Here is a 21,454-nt window from a genome sequence, read left to right as displayed (position 1 = left end):
GCAAGCCGTTCACACAGAACGCATATTTCGCGCATTTTCTAGAGTGACATCCATCACTGTTGCACTCACGTCTCGCTCAAAAGAGCCGCATGTTTAGAAAGCCATGTAAAATTAATGCTAGTTCAACTTTGAAAAAACATATTTTGAGACTTTATGGCGGGGGTTTTTTCCCCATCCCACTGCAACTCATGTTTTTAAATGAAAAAAATTTACTGTGTGATTGGCTTTCGGTCCTTTGTATTAAACTATGCATACATACATGATGCTGTTTTGTTTATAGTTGTTTAAGCAACTTAATTATAATTGGTTTATAAAGATTACTTTAAACATTATGCACTTTTTTCCCAGATAGTCATTTTATCTTATGCTTTGAATAAACGTGCATTAGTAATATTTAGCTCGATGCGCCCTCTTGTGGCCTCAGGAGAGAAGACAAAAGCTTTTCTTCACCCTAGCTGAAATTATGAAATAAATTTTAATATTATATTTAAATTAGAATATAATTAGAATTTTGATAATATTTAAGTACAAAATTTGAATTTAGTTTTTCAGCCATTTTGACAGCCCTAGTTGTTAGTGCTACTCTGCCTCTCTGATTTTATCAGTAAAATAGTTTAGCAACTTAAAAGCTACATGACATTTCTGACAAGAGAGGTAAGAACGGCACTCTACGTGAAGAAAATGAACTTAAAGTTTCATTATTAGTAGGGACACTTCTGCCGAACACGTTTGAGAGACACACAGACTCAAAAAGAGTTGGGCTAATTCACACGCTCTCTCTCTCTCATAACTTAGTTATTAACTGCATTTGTCTGCTATCAATGGCTCAATCCTCCGTTACTAGGTCTAAAATGACGTTTTGGAATTAGCAACAGAGGCATGGGGTGAGATGCGGAAGAAATTAATCCTACTCACAATAGTGTTTTAAGTACAAAAACCAGACGAATACCTTGAAATATATCATCTGGTTTATGTCTTGTGGTGTGGTAACCGTAGTATAAGCGGAATAATTGACTCCGGCCATTGAATTATTAGAAATTCGTTTCATGTTGTGGCCGCATCACCACTTTGGGTGTGCATTATTTTTCTAATAATTCAACGGCCCATCGTCATTTATTCCTTACTTAACTACTTGGAACGTCTCAAAGTACACAAAATAAATTTGGTGTACGATTTACTTAGAAACAATTTTCAGTCAGAAATTGACTCAGTAAATAGATTATTACAAAGAAAAATGCTTTGAAAACTCATTTTTACAGTGTAGCTTTCCCAACATTGGTATGATGATGCTGGTCCAAGAAACGGAAATTATGAGAGCATTTAGCTCATACATTTACAGTAAATCTGAATTGTGCTGCTTGCGGTTTCAAGGACGCATGAGTTGGTGCATTTCCAATGAAAAAAGAAAAAAAAAAACCCTGGCGAAAACCCACTCAGTCATTTAAAAAAAAAAAAGAAGTAAAGTAAAGAAATCTTGTCTTTGGTTTTGGCTATAGGGAGTAGTCCATTTTCTTAGGGTCGGCTTTGACCTTCACCCTAAAATTGGTTCACCACCTTTCATTATCAAACACACCCTATGTTTTTACGGACTTATCTTGTATCCTAACTTGTTTCAAGGTGCATTAACAAGTACACTCAGCTTTCAACACCAGACTTGATCCATTCTGGCTTCATTTCAACATTCGAAGCCCAGTTCATACGAGCCGAACCCACAATGTTCTCTTCCTACTCTGAAGATGAAAATGAGATGTTCTTGACTTTCTTTGTGGGTTTTTTGGAGTACCATCATAAGTGTTACGAAAATACAACCCTGTCGCCCCTTTAAGTGAGAGTTTTGAAGGCGGTCTGTCTGCCGGCAGTACTCCCTGAGCAGTAGTTTGGCAAGGCCGCCTGACTCATTTGGAAGCTATGTGCTGAGCGTACAGCCTCGCAGGAGAGTCTGGAATCCTACTTCAAGAAGAAACGCCCACCCTCCTCCTCTTCTCTTTCACCATACAACAGAGTCAGTCCGTCCGTCCCAGTCCTCTACCTCCCCACGCTAATGCTAGTGTTTGATTTACGCTCTTGAAAGCTACGGAAATATATACCATTGCGTAGGAAATAAGCTAACTTGTACGCTAGTAGTGTTTAGCCAAATAGTTTTGCTTTAAAGAAGGTTTCTGTGATTAATGGAACAGTATCATTATGTTAATAGTCTCATGATGTGACCAATTTCGTTGATGTTGCAACTGCCATCTCACGCAGACCTTTCTGAACAAGTTTAACCAAGACCTGAAATATAATGCTGCATGACAGTTCCAACAGCCTAAACTTTTCCTTGTCGTTTTCCCATATTATTTCGCCAGTAGTTCTAGGGAATTAGTCTGGCAATATGTCTTTGCTGGTTATTGCACAATGCTATGGCGCTAATTTTCCCAATTCTACCTGAAAAGCAGAGTCACTCTTTTTATTAGTTTTTAAACAAATGTAAATTCAAAAATGTTTCTAAAAACTACTGTTCAATTTTTTTAAGGAATGTATATTTTTATTCAGCAAGGATGCATTAAATTGATCAAAAGTGAAGCAGCACAACTGTTTTCAACATTGTTTCTTGAACACAAAATCAGTATATTAGAATGATTTCTGAAAGATCATGTGACACTCAAGACTGGAGTAATGAAGCTGAAAATTCAGCTTTATATCACTAGAATAAATTACATTCTAAAATATATAAAAACAGAAAACAGTTATGTTAAATTGTAATAATATTTCACAATATTACTGTTTTTAACTGAGCGTGCGGGCACACACTAATATATATATATATATATATATACACACTGTATATAGCATTTAACCATTGAAAATAAATAAATTAATTCTACTTCTTGTTTGTGTAAACTACATGTCTGTTCTAACTTGTACTTTGCTGAAGAAATGATTTATTGTGGCATTCATGTTTCATAACTTCTTTGTATGAATCACTCTTTGTAACATTCCTCATCTGTAAGTCACTTTGGATAAAAGCATTTGCATACAGGCCCTGTTATACTTTATTACAAAATACCAATACAATTAAATGTATAAAGGGGGTCTGCTAAAACAAGAAATGTTCCTTCACTGTACATTATACTATTAGTTATTAAATAAAGTGCTTTATTAAAAATACTGAGCACCTGGTAAAAAGGCCTGGAAAGTCCTTTTGAGCCAAAAGCTTGGCTTGATATTAAACAGATAAGCTTAGATAACTCCCATCAATTTCACTTTCACTGAAGTAAAACACTGATCTTGCAGCTTTGACTCGAATAGACGCTGAATATTATCTGCCAAGTATTATTTCTGTAAATACTCAATGATTCAATGAATCATGTAAAAATCATAAAGCATACCAGCATAGAGGGAGCAGTAAAATACACGCCTGTGAGCTAAAGCAAAAGCCAGACTGTGTTTGTGTGGAGGGAAAGTTTACTTAGACAGAAGGAAAAGAGAAGCAGAGGGTGGTGGGCTGGATTGAATGTCAAATTCAGGGCTGGGAAAGGATATTACTGCCCAGAAACACTTACAGAAATTCTCCAGTAGCTGAACTCTACTGGATTCTGGGACTTTCTGTTGTTTCTAAAGCAATCTGAGAGGCTGAAATTTATTTGAAAATGACTGAATAATTCTACCTGTGCTTGCTTTCGTTAGCTCAAGGCCAAGTGTCTCAAATTTACAGGACTTTGAGCTCTCTTTTATGTCCTTGTAGATCAATCAGAAACTAAATTACGCATACACACTCATATATAGTTATGGTCGACACTGAATGAGAAGTTATTGACCTTTCTCAGATGTGCCTTTATTTCCATACATGAATCTTTATCAGAAAACTGACCAAATTGAAAAATGCAACAAATGGGAAATTCTTTAATGCGGTTTGTATTAACGACAGAAGGTTTATTTTCTGTAAATTATTCTGTTAAGTTAGAAAAATATTGATGGTCTTTTCAAAAGCATCTGAGAACCAGCAATGTCATGTGGTGCAACCCTCAAGACCGTTATCACTGTGTGTGAAGGTCAACAAGTCTCTTAAAAAAATCAGATTATTTGACCTTTTTATGATCTTTTTATTTATAAAATGTCATGTGGTACAACCTCCCCAATAATGTTAACATATTATGAATTAATTCATGTTATTTGTAAAAAGAAAAAAGGAAAATTACCTTGAAACGTTTAAAATGTTTTGGGAAAGGTGTTTTTTACTTGATGGTTACAACAACACATTAATGTTATTTTAGTATTATTTATATACTATTATTATATTAATTAATCATTTCAAGTAGCATTATTTATTTATTGTTGTATTTATTTTATTTATATTTTCAGTTTTCATTTCAATAGTTTTTAATGTCCTTTTTTCATTAAAAATATTTCTATTTGGCTTAATTTATACTTGATTCAGTTTAAGTCATTTTAGTACTTAAACTTACTTTAAGTTGCTAGGTAAACATTTAAAATTGTGTATTTTAAGCTTTAGTTTTCCGTCTAATATTTTTTTCAGCTTAATTTCAACGAACAAAAACAATTTTTAATCATTTTAGTCTTAGTTAACTATAACAACTGTGCACCACATGACATTACATTGAAACGTTTGTTAAAAATAGCATTTCAAAGCATATGAAACTAGCCATGAATTCAAAGAGCATATGATTAAGACAATATTGTCCATCCCTGTCCACATCATGGACAGACAACCTCAAATCAGTCACTTCATAAAGCTGTAGTCTGAGACTAAAGGTGAAGGATGGTGCCTAGGGCAAGTTCTAACTTCTAGCCCTCATGAAATCCAATGCTGGAGGTTGGAGAACACAGACACAATAAAGGACTTCAAAGGGCAGGTGCAGAAACTTCATCTCCCAGCGTCATAGCAGGGTTACCTCATGAGGTTAAGAAAAACACAGTGTTTCCAAAGGAAGTAATGGTCAAGCTGGTTCGCACTCGCTTCAGCACTGAGGCAAGTCGAATCTTCCGTAATGGGTACTACTATGTGACTATGTTAGGATGTTTATGGTCATTGGGTTTGTCTGCAAGCAAAGCCCTGAATAAAGCTAAAAATGCAAGAAAAGGAACATTTATGTGGCACTACAGGCAGCCAAACACTGTGGGAAATACTGACAGGCTTGGATCGCATTTCCATAAACAAATACTCAGCTTCCTGAACTTGCAAAATCCAGGAAAAGAAGCCAGGACGAATGCAACTCCATTTGTAAACACACAGAACACACCTCCAAATACATATTTAAACATGAAGGTCTTCTAAAGACGGGCCCCTTATCATGACACTTTGAACATGGCCTAAAGCATTTGCTTTTTACAATAAGTAAGATATTGACAAAAGACAAAAACATAACCAGACTGGTCTTCAAATTATACATGGCGACAGCATGTCAAAATTGTTTACTGCGACTTGGTACAAAGCCAAGGCAGTTTTGCAAGGTTGTGTGCTTATGCAAGGTTATGGGAAAAACTCAAACTAAACTTGATTTAAATGTAATTGACCATCTAATTGTCTTTTTTATATTTACAGTTGCCAATTTAGCCTACCTTACAATACAAACACAATTTAAGTTTTGTTCTTTTTTGATCGTCCATGTCTATGTTACCTGTCAACAACCCAGTTACATAATAGCCTATATTGTTTAAAAAGACAAATCCCGTGTTAGAAATGAATAAAATACCGTTCAACCAACAACTTGCAAGTTCAAAAATGAACTTCAAATCAGGACATTGAACGTCGAAACATTGAACTCGCTTACCTACAACAACACACAGCACGTCCACCAGGACGAAGAGTTGATTTTTCCTCAAGTCCGTCATAATTCTTTAGCTCGGGTGCACTTTAAATCTCACTTCATTTATGTGATAATATCAAAGATAATCCACTTGGAAGAAGCCAAGCAAAGCGACCGCGACCAGTAATGCGAGTTCTTCCGGCTCTGCTCTTCTACCTGCGCTCTTCAGCTCTTAGGTGACTGTGAAAGACGCGAGAGCTTTACGACTTTATATATCAAGAACTTCAAAGGGGGACGCGTTGGTGCACATATTGCTTTTGTAAAAACGGACTGGCGTTCACCCCTTTTTTTCTGAAGACGCATCCACTCCTTTTCCAAAAGCACGCCACTATCTTCCCACTCGCGCTCTCGCCCTCGCCGTGTCCACACCTTGACAGTGAGGGACGCGCCTGCGCAAACGCGCTGCGTGGACAAATCCCTGCTGCACTTACAGAAACGGAACATGACACACACAAACCTTTATGGCATATCATTACATAAATATGAACTTGGCCAATTATTTGTTCTACATTTAGGCTATGTCATATTAAATCGTTACATTTGTTGTTGACAATGTTGGATTTTCAAGTAGGCTATATGTGTGAATACCGAGGTATTTAGACTAGATAGATAGATAGATGAATGATAGATGATAGACAGACATTGATAGATAGATAGATAGATGATAGACAGACAGACAGACAGACATTGATAAATAGATGATAGACAGACAGAAAGATAGATAGATGATAGATGATAGACAGACAGACTGACATAGATACAGTAGATAGATAGATAGCTGATAGCTGATAGACAGACAGACATAGATAGATAGATAGATAGATAGATGATAGATAGATAGATGATGGATGGATGGATTTGGTATGAACATGGTTTGGTTTGAGATTGGTTGTTTTTAAATTCATTGGGAATATTTTTAGTTCACTGCTTGAACACACCTCTGAACATTTGATATAGGCTATGAGACAAAATGTGTTTTTACAAAGTTAGGGGAACACCTAGCCAACTTATTTTAAAACGTGTGATCATCGCCACAACCCATATATGTGACACTGGACCACAAAACCAGTCATACGGGTCAATTTTTTTTAAATTGAGATTTATACATCTCCTGAAAGCTGAATAAATAAGCTTTCCATTGATGTATGGTTTGCTTAAAAGTTGTCCTTTCTTCTTAGCAATGCATATTACTAATCAGAAAAATAAGTTTTTATATATTTAAGGTAGGAAATTTACAAAATATCTTAATGGAACATGATCTTTACGTAATATCCTAATGATTTTTGGCATAAAAAAATCGATAATTTTGACAAATACAATGCATTGTTGTCTACTTATGAATGGTTTTGTGGTCCAGGATCACATATTGCCCACACAGCTAACCAGGGGCATTTTTAGGATTGTAATATTAAGGCGGCTCAGCCCCCAGTTGGTGGGGTGGGGGGATATTATTATATTATATTATTTATTTATTAAGATATGTCAGTTGAAATTTGTATTCAGTTAAGACAGCTCAAACATGCATTTTAGTCTGGGACTAGGCTTAAACCTTGGTTTAAGGTCTTTGAAACTGGGCATTGATATATTGTTTGTATACTAAAATAAGCAGAAACATTGGCCTGCTTAACAGTAGGTGCATGCTCATCAAGTCAGCCCCTGAATAATTTAATTTGAAATCATTTTAAATAATCAGATCATATTCATTAATATTAATTTAGAATATAGACAAACCTAGATTACAGTAATTGTCTAGATTGGCATAATGTTTGATGTGCCCCATATTAAACCATTCCCTCTTTTTTTTCGTTTTAAAATAATAATTATAATAACAGCACTTAGTCACTTTGCCACTCCAAAAATGACAACACAAATCCTTTTTTTCTAAGGCTAATAAAGCTCCCCTAAAAAGGGCCTATAGCGACACCCCTGCAGCTAACAAATAATAGGCCTAGTAAGCTACATCTACCCAACTAACAAACCGTTACCACCAGAACGTTACGTGGAAACGTTACTTTAAGGCTGTTAAAAAATACTAAAAATACGTTTTGGTTACTGTAGGTCTTTTCATTTCCAAACGCTTCATAGATGATGCTTTTCATAATGTATGCTAGTATAAAAAAGTAACGCTGATGATTAACAGGCTACTGATTGTTGAATTCTAATTAGATGTAACGTCACTAGATTTAACGACTAATGACTTTTCATTAGAATTTTTTTTTTAGGTCTGGTCTGATATAGGCTACGGATTATACAGAAGCTTGTGCCTTTGATCAGCTTCTTTCTTCGCTGGTTTGAGATTTGTATGTTAATCTGCCCTCTAGTGGACACAATACAATACTACAGGAGTTCAAACTGATGTTGACACCCGGGGACTAAATGAAGTAAACCTGGCTTATTTGGTAAACTTGTTTTATGAAACAGGCCCCCTGTCATTGTTTATTATGACTTAATGCAAAAGAGGCAACATGAGATAAAATCATATTAAATTATATTCAATTGTATTAAAGTTATTAAATTAAATGTAATATATGAAAACAATTATAGAATTATATACACAACTGTTCACAAGTTTGGGGTAGGTAAAATCGTTTCATGTTTTTGAAAGAAGTCTCTTATGCTCACCAAGGATGCATTTATTTGATTTTAAAAAATACAGTTAAAACTGTAATAGTAAATACAGTTAAAACTGTAATATTGTGAAGTTTTCTATTTGAATTTATTTAAAAATGTAATTCATTCCTGTGACAAAGCTGAAGAATTTTCAGGAGCCATTACTCCAGTTTTCAGTGTCACATAATCCTTTAAAAATCATTTGGTGCTCAAGAAAGATTTCTTATTATCAATAACAGTCGTGTTGCTTATTTATTAATATTTTGATATTTTCCCCAGGATTCTTTGATGCATAGAAAGTTTAAAAGAACAGCATTAATCTTTTGTAACATTATAAATGCCCTTATTGTCACCTTTGATGATTTTAATCCATCCTTGCTGAATAAACGTACTAATTTGGTTAATTTCTTATTAAAAAAAAAGACCTCAAATATTTTAAAGATAGATTAAACTAATTATGAAGAATATTGATAAGTCAGTCTGGGGCTAGTTGTCATTAGGGAGCATTTCAACTATAGGACAGAGTTTGTTTTATAATTTTTTTTTATTATTATTTACAAAATATAATAACAGGGACAATAAATCAATATAACAGGAGCAGTAATACATAAATTGCTTAGAAAAAAAGCCAAGGCAGTGTTTGTCTCCCTTTCGTATCTTCTGAACCTTGTTTAAACTATAGACAAAACTTAAAGCCGACTAAACAATTAGAAAACACACTGAAGCATACAGGGGTATGGATGATGATGATACATGATGCTTCCAATTCATAACTAACAGAAGTCCAGTCACAAATGAGGTACTACACTAGATTTGACATTGCCAGTTTCTCTGGGTAGCAAAGTATTGTGGGTAGTACAATGGGTGTGGCTTCACGCAAACACAACAGATGCATAAACTGGCTGCAAAACCTGAGAAACTTCATGCAGTGAATCTGCCACTTACATCAGGATTACATTTGCTGGCGAAGCATATGTGGAGCGTATATTCATAAACCCTCTTCAACACTTAGTACTGAAGTACTGACGGACCAGACCGAGAGGGAAACGATCGGAGCCCCTGAGGAACTTTTTTTTTATTGCACAAAGAGAACCTACGACGGGAAGCTAGAATATCGCAACAAACAACAGGACGAAGCGACTGCATTAGTAGTTCACTTGATGATATTGTCTTTGCAAGTAAAAACATTTTATGCTTTAAAGAAGTAGTTCACCCTAAAATGAAAACTTGCTGAAAGTATACACAGCCTCGCCCTCAGTTTGTTCCTTCATTGGAACAGGTTTGGAGAAATTTAGCATTACATCACTTGCTCACCAGTGGGTCCTCTGCAGTGAATGGGTGCCGTCGGAATGAGAGTCCAAACAGCTGATAAAAACATCACAATAATCCACACGACTCTATCAGTCTATCAATTAATGTCTTCAGAAGCGAAAAGCTGTGTTTTTAAGAAACAAATCCATCATTAACACGTTTTTAACTTCAAACCATGGCTAAAATATGATTCTTTCGTCCATATATTGCTTTCTCTAGTGTAAAAGTCACCTTGTATGAATCAGGAGTGAAATATGCACATATCATGCACTATTTACAACTGAAAACAGCCCAAAACAAATGTAAATATGTCGGTGAGTTTTGATGTGAGAGGACAACAGGGAATGGACTTTTTCACTGGAGGAGCATTATTATGGATTATTGGTATTTTGTCCAGACGGTTTAAAGCTAAAATGTCTTAATTATTTACTTCTTATAAACACACAGCTTTTCACTTTAGAAGACATTAACTGATGTACTGGAGTGATGTTTTTATCAGCTGTTTGAACTCTCATTCTGACGGCACCCATTCACTACAATGCATCCATTGGTGAGCAATGCTAAATTTCTCCAAATCTGATGAAGAAACAAACTCGTCTACATCTAGGATGGCCTGAGGCGGAGTACATTTTTAGCATATTTTCATAGATCATGGGTGAACTATTCTTTTAACAAAAATAATGAAGTGATTTCAAAAAAATGTCAGATTTGAACGTTTATAAGAACTACATGCAATGAAAGAAGCAATTAATCAAATTCAAACACTTTGACGTAATTATTTTCACAATGGTAAGAAAATATAACCTGTACTTACTCATAACTATCTTTAGAATTTTTGATACAATGCTAGTGATATTATTAACTATAACCATTAAAAATTATTTTCGTTAATTGATATAAAGCTATGGTAAGTTAAATTGTATAGATGGAAAAACTTTTAAAAAATAATTACATAAATTTTACGTTGAAGTACTAAAATTGTTCAATTTAAAACTAATACAATGATAAAAGCACAACAAAACAAAAAAAAACTGAAAATATAAAAATAAAAAATGGTTTCAAATATTATACAATTCTATATTAGTAAATAATACTAATAATACTGTAAATAATACTAAAATAATACTATTCTAAACAAATAGCAAAAGTTAGGTTTTTTTAACCATATTGTGAAATTCTGATATACACATTTCTGCAACAGGGTGGAATTCTAACATGATGGAACAAGATATTGAGGACACAGGAAAACATAAAACAATTACAAATTAAAAAATTTGTGTAGATCATTATGGTTATATAAAGGACAAAATTACTATTTCTTGAAATCCTTTCAGGAATACGTCTTAATAAACTGCAAATGTTTATATTAGACGTTATTACCTCACTGAAAAATAGCAAAAATGGCAACATTAACCCAAATCAAAGTAGTAGAATTATTTTAAAATTACCTCTATACTACTTGTGATAAAATATAGCTATTATGATTTCAATATTGAAAGTTTTATTAGTTTAATATATATATGTATATATATATATATATATATATATATATATATATATATATATATATATATATATATATACTGTATATACACTTAGTTTACAAATGACACAATGATGATGGGCATGAAAATGTACTGCATAACAGGCATGATCCATTTCCTGGCACATCTATATTTCTGTTTTTACCTGTTTGTCTGTCAGTTTTAGGCTGTCAGTGAGCAGGAAGCTCAGGGCTTTAATAGGAAGCGCGGTGTGCGTTTCCGTCGTGGACGACCATGAAACTGAGCTGCGCAATTCAGACTGTCCTCTGGATCGTACGATCAAATGAAAGGCGACAAAACATAAAAGAACACAAACACAATGGGAAAAATGTGGCAGATGGAAAACAACAATGAAACAAATTATAACGCATTGACCATCCCAAAATCAAGAAAAAAAATGCATTTATGTTGGACATAAACAACTGAACATAAATGAAGAAGCTGGTACCAATGGATGGTTTTAATGAACTCATATGCATGTGGAAGGGTAAGTATAATAGCAAAGAACTAGTAAAGTGCACCTTGTTTATCCAGCTCCATGACTGCAGGTAGCGATGGAGGTTGGAGTTGAATGGAAGACCTACTTAGCAAACCTTGAGTGGCACCTTCCACATCACCAGTATCTCCATCTGGCTCAGCATCCTCTCTAAGAGACATATTTAAGTATCATCAGATCATTATTTAAAAAAAGGTACATTTTGTCTTCAGTGTGATCAAATTTGTCCTCGTTCATTTAGTTTATCATGCCAAGAAATAAAAGCCTCCACAATTTGTAAAATTGTTAAAAAGTTCAACCAAAAATGAAAATTTGCTGAAGATTTTCTCACCCTCAGGGCATTCAAGATGCCAGAACAGATTTGGAGAAATTTAGCATTACATCACTTGCTCACCAGTGGATCCTCTGCAGTGAACGGGTGCCGTCAGAATGAGAGTCCAAACAGCTGATAAAAACATTACAATAATCCACAAATAATCCACACAACTCCAGTCCATCAATTAATGTATTGTGAAGCAAAAAGCTGCATGTTTGTAAGAAATCATTAAGACATCTTGTCTGAATCAGGAGAGAAATATGCACAGATCAAGCACCGTTGGTGGTTGTTGGTGGATTCTGATGTGAGAGGACAACAGGGGATGGACTTTTTCAATGGAGGAAGCATTATCATGCATTATGGAATAATATTTTTGCCAGAAGTTGATACACCTCAATGATTGATTTGTTTCTTACAAACACACAGCTTTTCACTTCACAAAACATTAATTGATGGACTGGAGTTATGTGAATTACTTGGGGATTATTGTGATGTTTTTATCAGCTGTTTGAACTCTCATTGTGACGGCACCCATTCACTGCAGAGGATCCACTGGTGAGCAAGTTATGTAATGCTAAATTTCTCCAGATGAAGAAGCAAACTCATCTACATCTTGGATGGCCTGAGGCTGAGTACATTTTCAGTACAAAAATTTTAATTTTTAGGTGAACTATTCCTTTAATTTGCTGTTGAAACAGAACCAGAATTATTTAAATGCAACCTGTTCTGCACCACTTCATTATTACTTGTTTAATCTTTATGAAGTCTTTACTCAAAAAGATACAAGCAAGCAAACAAAAAAAAATACACTCACGTGTTCCCAGATAGCAGATTGCTCTTTTTCCGACCCAGCTTGGTGGCCTGCTGTGTGAAATACTCATGCCGCTCTGACTTCTTCCACATGTAGTAGTACTCTACGCACTCACCTACTGAGCGTGTGCGGACCTGGGTGAGGGCAAATAAGAGAGACCGACACATTAAGGGACTCTCATTTTTATCAAAAAAATTAGTTGAGACATCAGCAGCAATCTACATTTTCAGTACAAAAATTTGAATTTTTAGGTGAACTATTCCTTTAATTTGCTGTTGAAACAGAACCAGAATTATTTAAATGCAACCTGTGCATTTAAATTGTTCTGCACCACTTCATTATTACTTGTTTAATCTTTATGAAGTCTTTACTCAAAAAGATACAAGCAAGCAAACAAAAAAAAATACACTCACGTGTTCCCAGATAGCAGATTGCTCTTTTTCCGACCCAGCTTGGTGGCCTGCTGTGTGAAATACTCATGCCGCTCTGACTTCTTCCACATGTAGTAGTACTCTACGCACTCACCTACTGAGCGTGTGCGGACCTGGGTGAGGGCAAATAAGAGAGACCGACACATTAAGGGACTCTCATTTTTATCAAAAAAATTAGTTGAGACATCAGCAGCAATCTCTACTGGGAAACAATGTATGATATGAGGAAACTTTAAAAAAATATGGTGGTTTACCTTATTGGCCTGTATGAGGTTGAAGTTCTTCCCATGGGCACGGTAACCATACTCAAAGTTACGACACTCCTCCTCACTCCAGCCACAAAGCTCTTCTGGAACATTTTTTACATTGAAATTAACCTGCTATACATCCTAGGAGATGGATGCATGGATTTAATTTTTTGACTGCCTACTAAATAAGATTTGAGAAAGAAAATAAAGAAAGACAAAGAAGAAAAATTACAGAGGCCTTACCACTAAAAACCTTGACATTAAAGCGATATCTTCTTAGTGCCTCGTCTTCATTGAAGTTGCATTTTACTAGTTCATATAGAGCCTACAAAAGAGATAAGATCAAACATGAACCACTAAAGACAAAAAGTTACAGTGAGGTAGAAAAGAATGAGATCACTAGTGAAAATGCATCTATGTAATTTCAGAATGTTTTAATATTTGGCATGTTGCTGTTTTGCTTTAATGACAGCAGCACCAAAGTTGCATGAACTTCACAAGTTTGTGCAAAACCTAATGATCATGTTTTCCAGCATAAATTGGAGTAAAATCTTTCAAAAAATAAAAATTTATAATAATAAATGAATAAATAAAAACCTTCATTACTGACCTAAAATTTGCGCAGAATCTTAAACATTTAAATATCTTTTAAATGAAAACCTGACATTTTGATATCTTGCTAGCAGCAAACTACCAGTGGTTAAGGATAATCTGCCCAAGCCGTCAAACTGAAGTCCTTAGAGAAGGAATGACTTTCCAAGGCGAAGCAAATGTTCAGATTTTGATTAAAGATTACAAGACCATTTTTTTCTGTGGATTAACTTGCACAGATAAATTGTTCACCTCAAGGCTAGCAATGTGTGCTAACAAAGTATTTTTATGTGATTTCATGTGGACTTTAATGTAAAAGTAAAGGGGTCCCACTGGGCTCTATTCTTGGACCATTATATTTTCATTAAAAGTAAACAAAAATTTTTAATTTTGCCTGGCAAATAACTGAAATAATGAGATGCACTAAAATTACCAAAACTGAAATAAAAATGAATTAAAACTATATAGAAATATTTTTTAAAACATTAAATTCCTAAAACTTAAATTAAAACAAAAACTGAAAATATAATAGTTAAGAAAATATAATATCAATATATCAATAAATACTGTAATAGTAAATAAATAATACCAACATAACATTGCAAGCAAGCTTTACCCTCCAATTCAGCCACTTCCAGATTGTATGAAAAGACAAGTGCTGCATCTGTGTGATTCAACCCAACCTGCTCATTGTCTTTGACTATATCTCCTGTGGTAAAAGTGTTTGTAGGTCCATCGTCACTCCCTTTTCTCTGGACTTCAAGCAAAAACTTCTCTACAGCCAGACTGGACAACACATCTGAGGTCCACAATAACTGGTCCTCATTTTCATAGGCTGGGGATAACAGTAACAAAACAGGTGTGGATCCCAGGGGACTCGGCAGGTTGGTTATGCAAAACAGACCACTGAAACCACATCCCTGGAGCCAGTATAAAGGACACCAGACAAAAAAAAGACACTCACCTCTTTCATAAAAAGTGTGTGTACAGAGAGAAGGAATTATAGCCTGATACTGGGGGCCCACCATGATGTCCTGATAACCAAAACATGGCACAAAAGCATTACTACAATGTTTTTTTTACATCAAGCTGACATTTTAAAATCATTACATTTAAATATCATAAATTCTATTTTATAGACACAACCATTAAAATATTTGGGGTCAATACAATTTTTTTGATGTTTTGGAAATAATTATCTTATGCTCACCCAGGCTGTTTCTTTGATTGAAAAAAATAATAATATTGTGAAATCTCAAATAATAGATTTATAAAAGATTTATAAGTGTAATAGAATTTTAATTTATTACAGTGATGACAAAGCAGCCATTTATTCCAGTCTTCAGTGTCACATGATCCTTCATTCTATACTGAACAAAATTATAAATGCAACACTTTTGTTTTTGCCCCCATTTTTCATGAGCTGAACTCAAAGATCCAAGACTTTTTCTATGTACACAAAAGGCCTATTTCTCTCAAATATTGTTCACAAATCGGTCTAAATCTGTGTTAGTGAGCACTTCTCCTTTGCCGAGTTAATCCATCCAACATCAAGCTGACATTTTAAAATCATTACATTTAAATATCATAAATTCTATTTTATAGACACAACCATTAAAACATTTGGGGTCAATACAATTTTTTTGATGTTTTGGAAATAATTATCTTATGCTTACCCAGGCTGTTTCTTTGATTGAAAAAAATAATAATATTGTGAAATCTCAAATAATAGATTTATAAAAGATTTATAAGTGTAATAGAATTTTAATTTATTACAGTGATGACAAAGCAGCCATTTATTCCAGTCTTCAGTGTCACATGATCCTTCATTCTATACTGAACAAAATTATAAATGCAACACTTTTGTTTTTGCCTATGCTCAATGCCTGGTGATTTATAGAAGTACTACACTTTGACCAAATTGACACGTCCTTGCTGAATACAAATATGAATAAAAAACCCTGAAGATCATGTTTTCCAGCATGAAATCTTTAAGAAAGTATTGTGTAAGAAAACCTGACATTTTTATTTATTCTGCACACAAGGGCCTACTGATACTTTTAACTACGTTGTCCCACTGGGCTCTATTCTTGGACCATTATAATTTCCAAAATACATTTATATATAAAGCTACATAAATTTAATTATTATAAGATGTAACTTCAAAACACATCATACACAACTTTTCTCATAGAAATGTATTAAACAAAATTCAATAAATCAGTGATAAATAACGTAATATAAACATAGTAAACTATAACATGAATCTTTTCTTTTTTACCTTGCAGCCATCACTGGAGGGGATAGAGGTGCTTTCTGAGTCATCTTCGGAGCAGCTAACTGAAGTGTCTTTGTCATCACCTGGTAAAATAAAGAACCATTTGAGAGTAAGCCCAAACATTTTTGAAAACAGAAAATGTTCATAGTTTTCATAGAAAATGAACACACACTAAATGTCTTATGTTGCCAGCATGATATGTAACAGACAAATACGATTAAGTTCCAAACGTATGTGCAGTGTGAACAAATCATCTTTAACAAAACAAACTAAAAAATAGCAAAGAGAAAAAGGGCAACTAGCATTGCTAAGGACTGACATTGCTTACAAGAATATTCGCTTAGGAGTTGTCAGTACAGTACAAAAAGTGGCATTGTAATTTGATGTTGTACCTCTTAGGTGACATTGTAAGAGGTCAGATGAATGGGACGTGATGGAGAGTGTGAGGTCATCAGCAGAGGAATGGCTGTCCACATCCTCCGCTCCTGAGAGTAGAGCTTTACCTATCTGAACCTATAAAAAAGATTTATTTAATTTCCAGCTATAAGGCAGAATTTTCACTTTCTAAGTTTCCTAAAGAAGTTACAAGGACCATTTTAAGATTCTACCGAGGAGGACAATCAAAAAAAAAACTTTAATAGATAAGTTGCAGTCACATTTAAGGTTGTTCTGTGAATTTTTGTGGTATCAAGTCATTTTAAATAGGAATCCATGCTATTGGGAATTTCACTCAAGGGCAAAATATTTCACAATGGGTTCAATTTGGTCACACAGATTTGCCAAGTTGACCAACAGAAAGCTGCTTTGTTTGAAAGTGACTTATGTGTGAGCTGAACTTAATATATTGCTATACTTTTGAAATAAAAAATTTGCCTTTTTTCATGGTCTTGTTTTTTTAAAGGTTACCACACCTTTAGAGTGAAATCACAATTTAATAAATGGATATGAGATTTATGAGATTTAAAATAAGAAATAAAGTCAAAATTGTGAAGGTTATGATAAACTAAGTGGATGTTTTTAGCTATCGAAATTTAAAATATGAAAAAAAAGCTTTTTATCCACCGTATTTTGCAACACAGAAGCTTTTTCTTTCAATGTGTGAGACTTCTGACTCATTAAACCGCTATAGGTAAATGACTGGAAGAATAAGAAAGTTCAGTAAATGGCAAACCTATTTGTGCTACAAACCTGTGTGTTTACGATCATGATAAAATAATAAAATAAAATGAAAAAACAATTACCAGTTTGCAGTATCAAGCAGCATAACGGACTGTTTTTATACAGGTAAATAACTGTAAGCGAATGGAAGCCTTGCACACTGAAGTTACAAACGGTCGCACCCACTCTTACGTTATAAATAAGACAGATAAGCGCAGATGGTTACTTTTAACAAATACTTTGATTATTTCAGTGATAGTGACCTTGTCCAGTGTCATTTCAGGCAGACTGGCTGCCAGCTCATTCGGCTCCTGTTGTTGTTGCAGGACAGGATCAGGCATGTTGTACCCATAAAGTGCCAGCAGTTGCTCAAGGGGCATCTCACCACCCTGTGGAAAGGTGGTCGAAACAATCCTTTTTTCCCCTCATATTCATCAGTATTAACACAAATCTAATCCAATCTATCAATGCACAGCAAAAAAAATTTTTGCACTCACTGCATGGGACTTGGTTGCCATCTTTATCGCCTGCCTCCGCAGGGTCACCAGGCTCCCGTCCTGCTCCTCTAGGAACGTGGTTGCCCGGGGAAGGGCCTCCAGCGGCCCCGCATAGCCCTGGTGGAAAATGTCTACACGACTGAGCCGTTGATCCTTGGAGCCCATTTGCACAGCTAAAGCACAGTGAGAACAGATAATTCATAATAAATATATTAAATCAAAATAACTAGGGATGCACGATATATCGGCCACCATATCGGTATCGGCCGATAAATGCTCATTTTTTCTGTTATCGGTATCGGCCTGATAAGAAAATTTGGCCGATATCTTAAAGCCGATAAATAATGCATTATTTCCTTCAGAGACACTTCAGATGCGCGCTGTTCGTTTGCAGCCTTTTGTGCAATTGTACATTGTAATATTGTGTTTATTTGATGTATATCTGATGTATCTCATATAGAATGCGTTTGGTAAAGTTAAATAACCATTAAGAAACTTATCTTAAAACGTAAAAAACAATAATTGTTTAAAATGAAGACCAAAAAGTTGAGGAGAACCGACTTCATACATCCATTAAAATTACATTGGTAAATGTCAGTTAAATTTAAAATTAATTGGAGAAAGGGCTAGAATAAACTTTTGAGAAAAGCTTCAGGATAATTTTTGGCAGACTGATTTGATTCTAATGCTGTGGCATTCAGAAATGTTTAAAAGTGACTTGTGTGTCTAAAGACCTTTTGAAGCCCCTGCATTTATGGAGGTAAAAGCCACTAGTTAGTTACAACATCTCAAATCCACCTGGTAAATATAAGTCATGACAGGCAAAAATCCAAATAAACCAGTATGATCGTCAATAACATTTCTCACTTCTTAACTTTTAAAATGAAGTGCTTACAAAGTAAACCTTATGACAGGTCATGAAATTAAGTCTGAAACAATATCCTTGCAAAATTTCACCACAGCTTCCATAATTTCCACCAGAATACCATAGTTAAAATGATTGTGAATTACTCTTCACAGACTTTTAGACCAATTCAAGCGATATTTCATATGATGAACATGAATTATGTTCAAGACAATGTTGTGAAGTAACTTGTCCAAGAGAGGAACTTATTAGAACATTTCCGAAAGCTACTAGCTGCACTAGATCTTTCAGAATATAAACCCTTACAAAAATGTACCATGGTAAACATTCTACACCAAGCTTACACCAAAATAGTTATTGGTATAGTTTCAAATGTGATAGTAACCTTCAAGAAACATATGACCACTATGAGACGTGTTCTAGATAACATCTATACCTTTCCCCTCATATTACAAGTCTCCTTTAGAAAAAATGGCTTTATACCACTAAACTGAATATAATTTTGTATGTTTACCTCATAAAACACTTCTAGACATAGTCTAAAGCTCAAAGTACAGAGTTTCAAGCACCACAGACATATTTAAAGTGTCTTTTCTTAAGTTTCTCCTCTTCATAGCCACTAAACCCATTTGTATGTGACCACACTGAGCTTTACTGAAGTTAGTCACTCAGGCGCTTTCCTGTAAGTCAGTGCTGAACATTTGCACCGTGACTCTGAACCGGTGCGAGAAGGAAACAGTTTTAGGGAAGTCGAGGAGGCAGTGACAGTATCTGAAGTTTTGAAACTTTAGACCTGCCATCCGTGCGCACCTGGGACACACTTCAGCACCAGCGCTGTCGCCGCTCTCCCGTTGTTTTGAACGGCGCTCGATCTGGCGAATTAAACTCTCGTGAACGCAACACACATAGAGAGAGATAGATAGAGCGGCGGAACGCTGAGGAGTGCTCCCATTTTAACTTCCTCCTTATTAATGACCGTCAATCTTTGCCGTTCTCTGAGTCGCTCGATCAGACGGGCCGGGTCTTAAGCTGTCCGTTAATGCGCGGCTGGTTGTTAAAGTGCACCGGAGCGACTGAATCATTTAATCGTTGTGTTGTTCTTCCCCCGAGCCCCGCAGCTCACTTACCTCCGCCATTCCGATTCTGCGCAAGCGGTGGAATGCCCGGATGTTGTGTAGAACTCCTATTGAACTTGCATTCTGACTAACTAACTCTCATGATAGCCACCAAACCATCTCAGATTATTAATACAGGATCTCATCTGCAGTGCACTGTATATGTCAAGTCAAGTCACCTTTATTTATATAGCGCTTTTAACAATACAGATTGTGTCAAAGCAACTGTACAGCATTAATTAGGAAAATAGTGTGTCATTAATGCAAAAGGACAATAGTAAACACAGTTGTCTGTGTTGAATGGAAATCGATCCCACCTGAGATTTTTGTGAGCAAACTATCCTTTAGAGTTTGAGGGGTCTAAAATAGATGATGTATTTTCAAAGTTATAAACTATGAATGGAATTGCAGAATTTGTAACTTCAAGTGAACATCTTAATATGGCTAGTGTAAAGTCGTATAAAAAGAGTCAAAGATCCATAAAAAATGTTATAGATTCAACTGTCATAAGTCATATAGCCTATTAAAAGTGTCTATAATTAATATATTTTTAAGACAGCTCTGCCTCATTCGATTATCATCATCACATGTAGGCTAAATATACAACACCGTACCTTTCAAAAGTTTAGGGTAAGACTTATTATGTTTTTGAAAGAAGTTTTTGAGCTCACCAAGACCAATTTATTTGATCAAAAATACAATATGACATTAGGCTAATACTGTAAAATATGATTACAATTTAAAGTAACTATCTCAATATATATTATTAATAAATAGGCTATGTTAATGTTAAATTATGTAACTTTGTTTTTGGAGTTTACTTTGGGGTCTTATTGAACAACTGAGCATTTTTATTTGTATTTTTATTTTATTACAATAGTGACCAGGAATAAGAATAATCCATTCTTTCACTAACTTTTTGGATTGATTGATTGATTCTTTCTTTCTTTCATAAATATTATTATTTAGATTATTTAAATGAGCAATGCAGTTTTGTTTCAAGAAGTAAAATACACATTCTATTTAAGGAATTAGGAAAAATGGGATTCAATTAGTTGCTGTACATGTTTTATATGCTGTTATTAATTTGCTTTCTTGATACTACATATTAATGCTTTTATCTTAAATTTACTATAATGCACAAGGGTGTAAATCAATATTTAAGGTTAGAGGTGGACAAAATTAAAAATTTAAGAAATGAGAATTGAAAATCCCACTCCTTCAATATCTCTGATGGTCACAGCTTTGGTAAATGTGACATTAGGTAACTCGTTTAAAATTCTAATACAGTTTAGCATAGCATGGATTTATTTTATCCAAAACCAAGACTCCCTTTAGGCAAGCTCTTCAAATATTAGTCTATTGTAAAGATCTTG

General features: G+C 34.7%; 2 protein-coding genes across 3 annotated transcripts in view; both read right to left on the bottom strand.

Annotated features, from left to right (window-relative positions):
• plpp2b (phospholipid phosphatase 2b) overlaps positions 1-6,222 on the bottom strand; it is a 17,872-nt gene extending 11,650 nt beyond the window's left edge. The window contains exon 1 of the mRNA XM_016282995.1: positions 5,772-6,222. Within this exon, the coding sequence (XP_016138481.1) occupies positions 5,772-5,832 (61 nt within the window). The 5' untranslated portion in view covers positions 5,833-6,222. The remainder of the gene's footprint in view (positions 1-5,771) is intronic.
• Positions 6,223-11,421: 5,199 nt separating this feature from the next.
• mier2 (mesoderm induction early response 1, family member 2) lies at positions 11,422-20,124 on the bottom strand. Of its 2 annotated transcripts, none has more exons than XM_016283041.1 (12): positions 20,091-20,124; positions 18,099-18,271; positions 17,865-17,990; positions 16,836-16,956; positions 16,447-16,526; positions 15,130-15,199; positions 14,849-15,000; positions 13,818-13,899; positions 13,581-13,675; positions 13,309-13,439; positions 11,794-11,918; positions 11,422-11,538 (listed from the first exon to the last, which is right to left on the bottom strand). In XM_016283041.1, exons 2-12 carry the CDS (start codon positions 18,261-18,263, stop codon positions 11,459-11,461), a joined length of 1,227 nt encoding a protein of 408 aa, XP_016138527.1. In that variant the 5' UTR covers positions 18,264-18,271; positions 20,091-20,124; the 3' UTR covers positions 11,422-11,458. The 2 variants fall into 2 exon arrangements, with proteins under 2 accessions (XP_016138527.1, XP_016138528.1); XM_016283042.1 differs by lacking the exon at positions 20,091-20,124 and adding an exon at positions 19,774-19,800.
• Between the last annotated feature and the right edge of the window lie 1,330 nt (positions 20,125-21,454).

Source organism: Sinocyclocheilus grahami, unplaced genomic scaffold (genome assembly GCF_001515645.1).
Source record: "Sinocyclocheilus grahami isolate Dianchi unplaced genomic scaffold, SAMN03320097.WGS_v1.1 scaffold169.1, whole genome shotgun sequence".
Taxonomy (NCBI): Eukaryota; Metazoa; Chordata; class Actinopteri; order Cypriniformes; family Cyprinidae; genus Sinocyclocheilus; species Sinocyclocheilus grahami.
This window is presented reverse-complemented; position numbering and strand designations above follow the sequence as displayed.

Coding starts and splice junctions, on each gene's coding strand:
- mier2 (XM_016283041.1), bottom strand. CDS start 18,263: ATGGGCTCCAAGGATCAACGGCTCAGTCGTGTAGACATTTTCCACCAG. Junction 17,991..18,098: donor TGGCAACCAAGTCCCATGCA/GTGAGTGCAAAA, acceptor ACCTTTCCACAG/GGTGGTGAGATGCCCCTTGA. Junction 16,957..17,864: donor CTGAAATGACACTGGACAAG/GTCACTATCACT, acceptor TCTTTTTTATAG/GTTCAGATAGGTAAAGCTCT.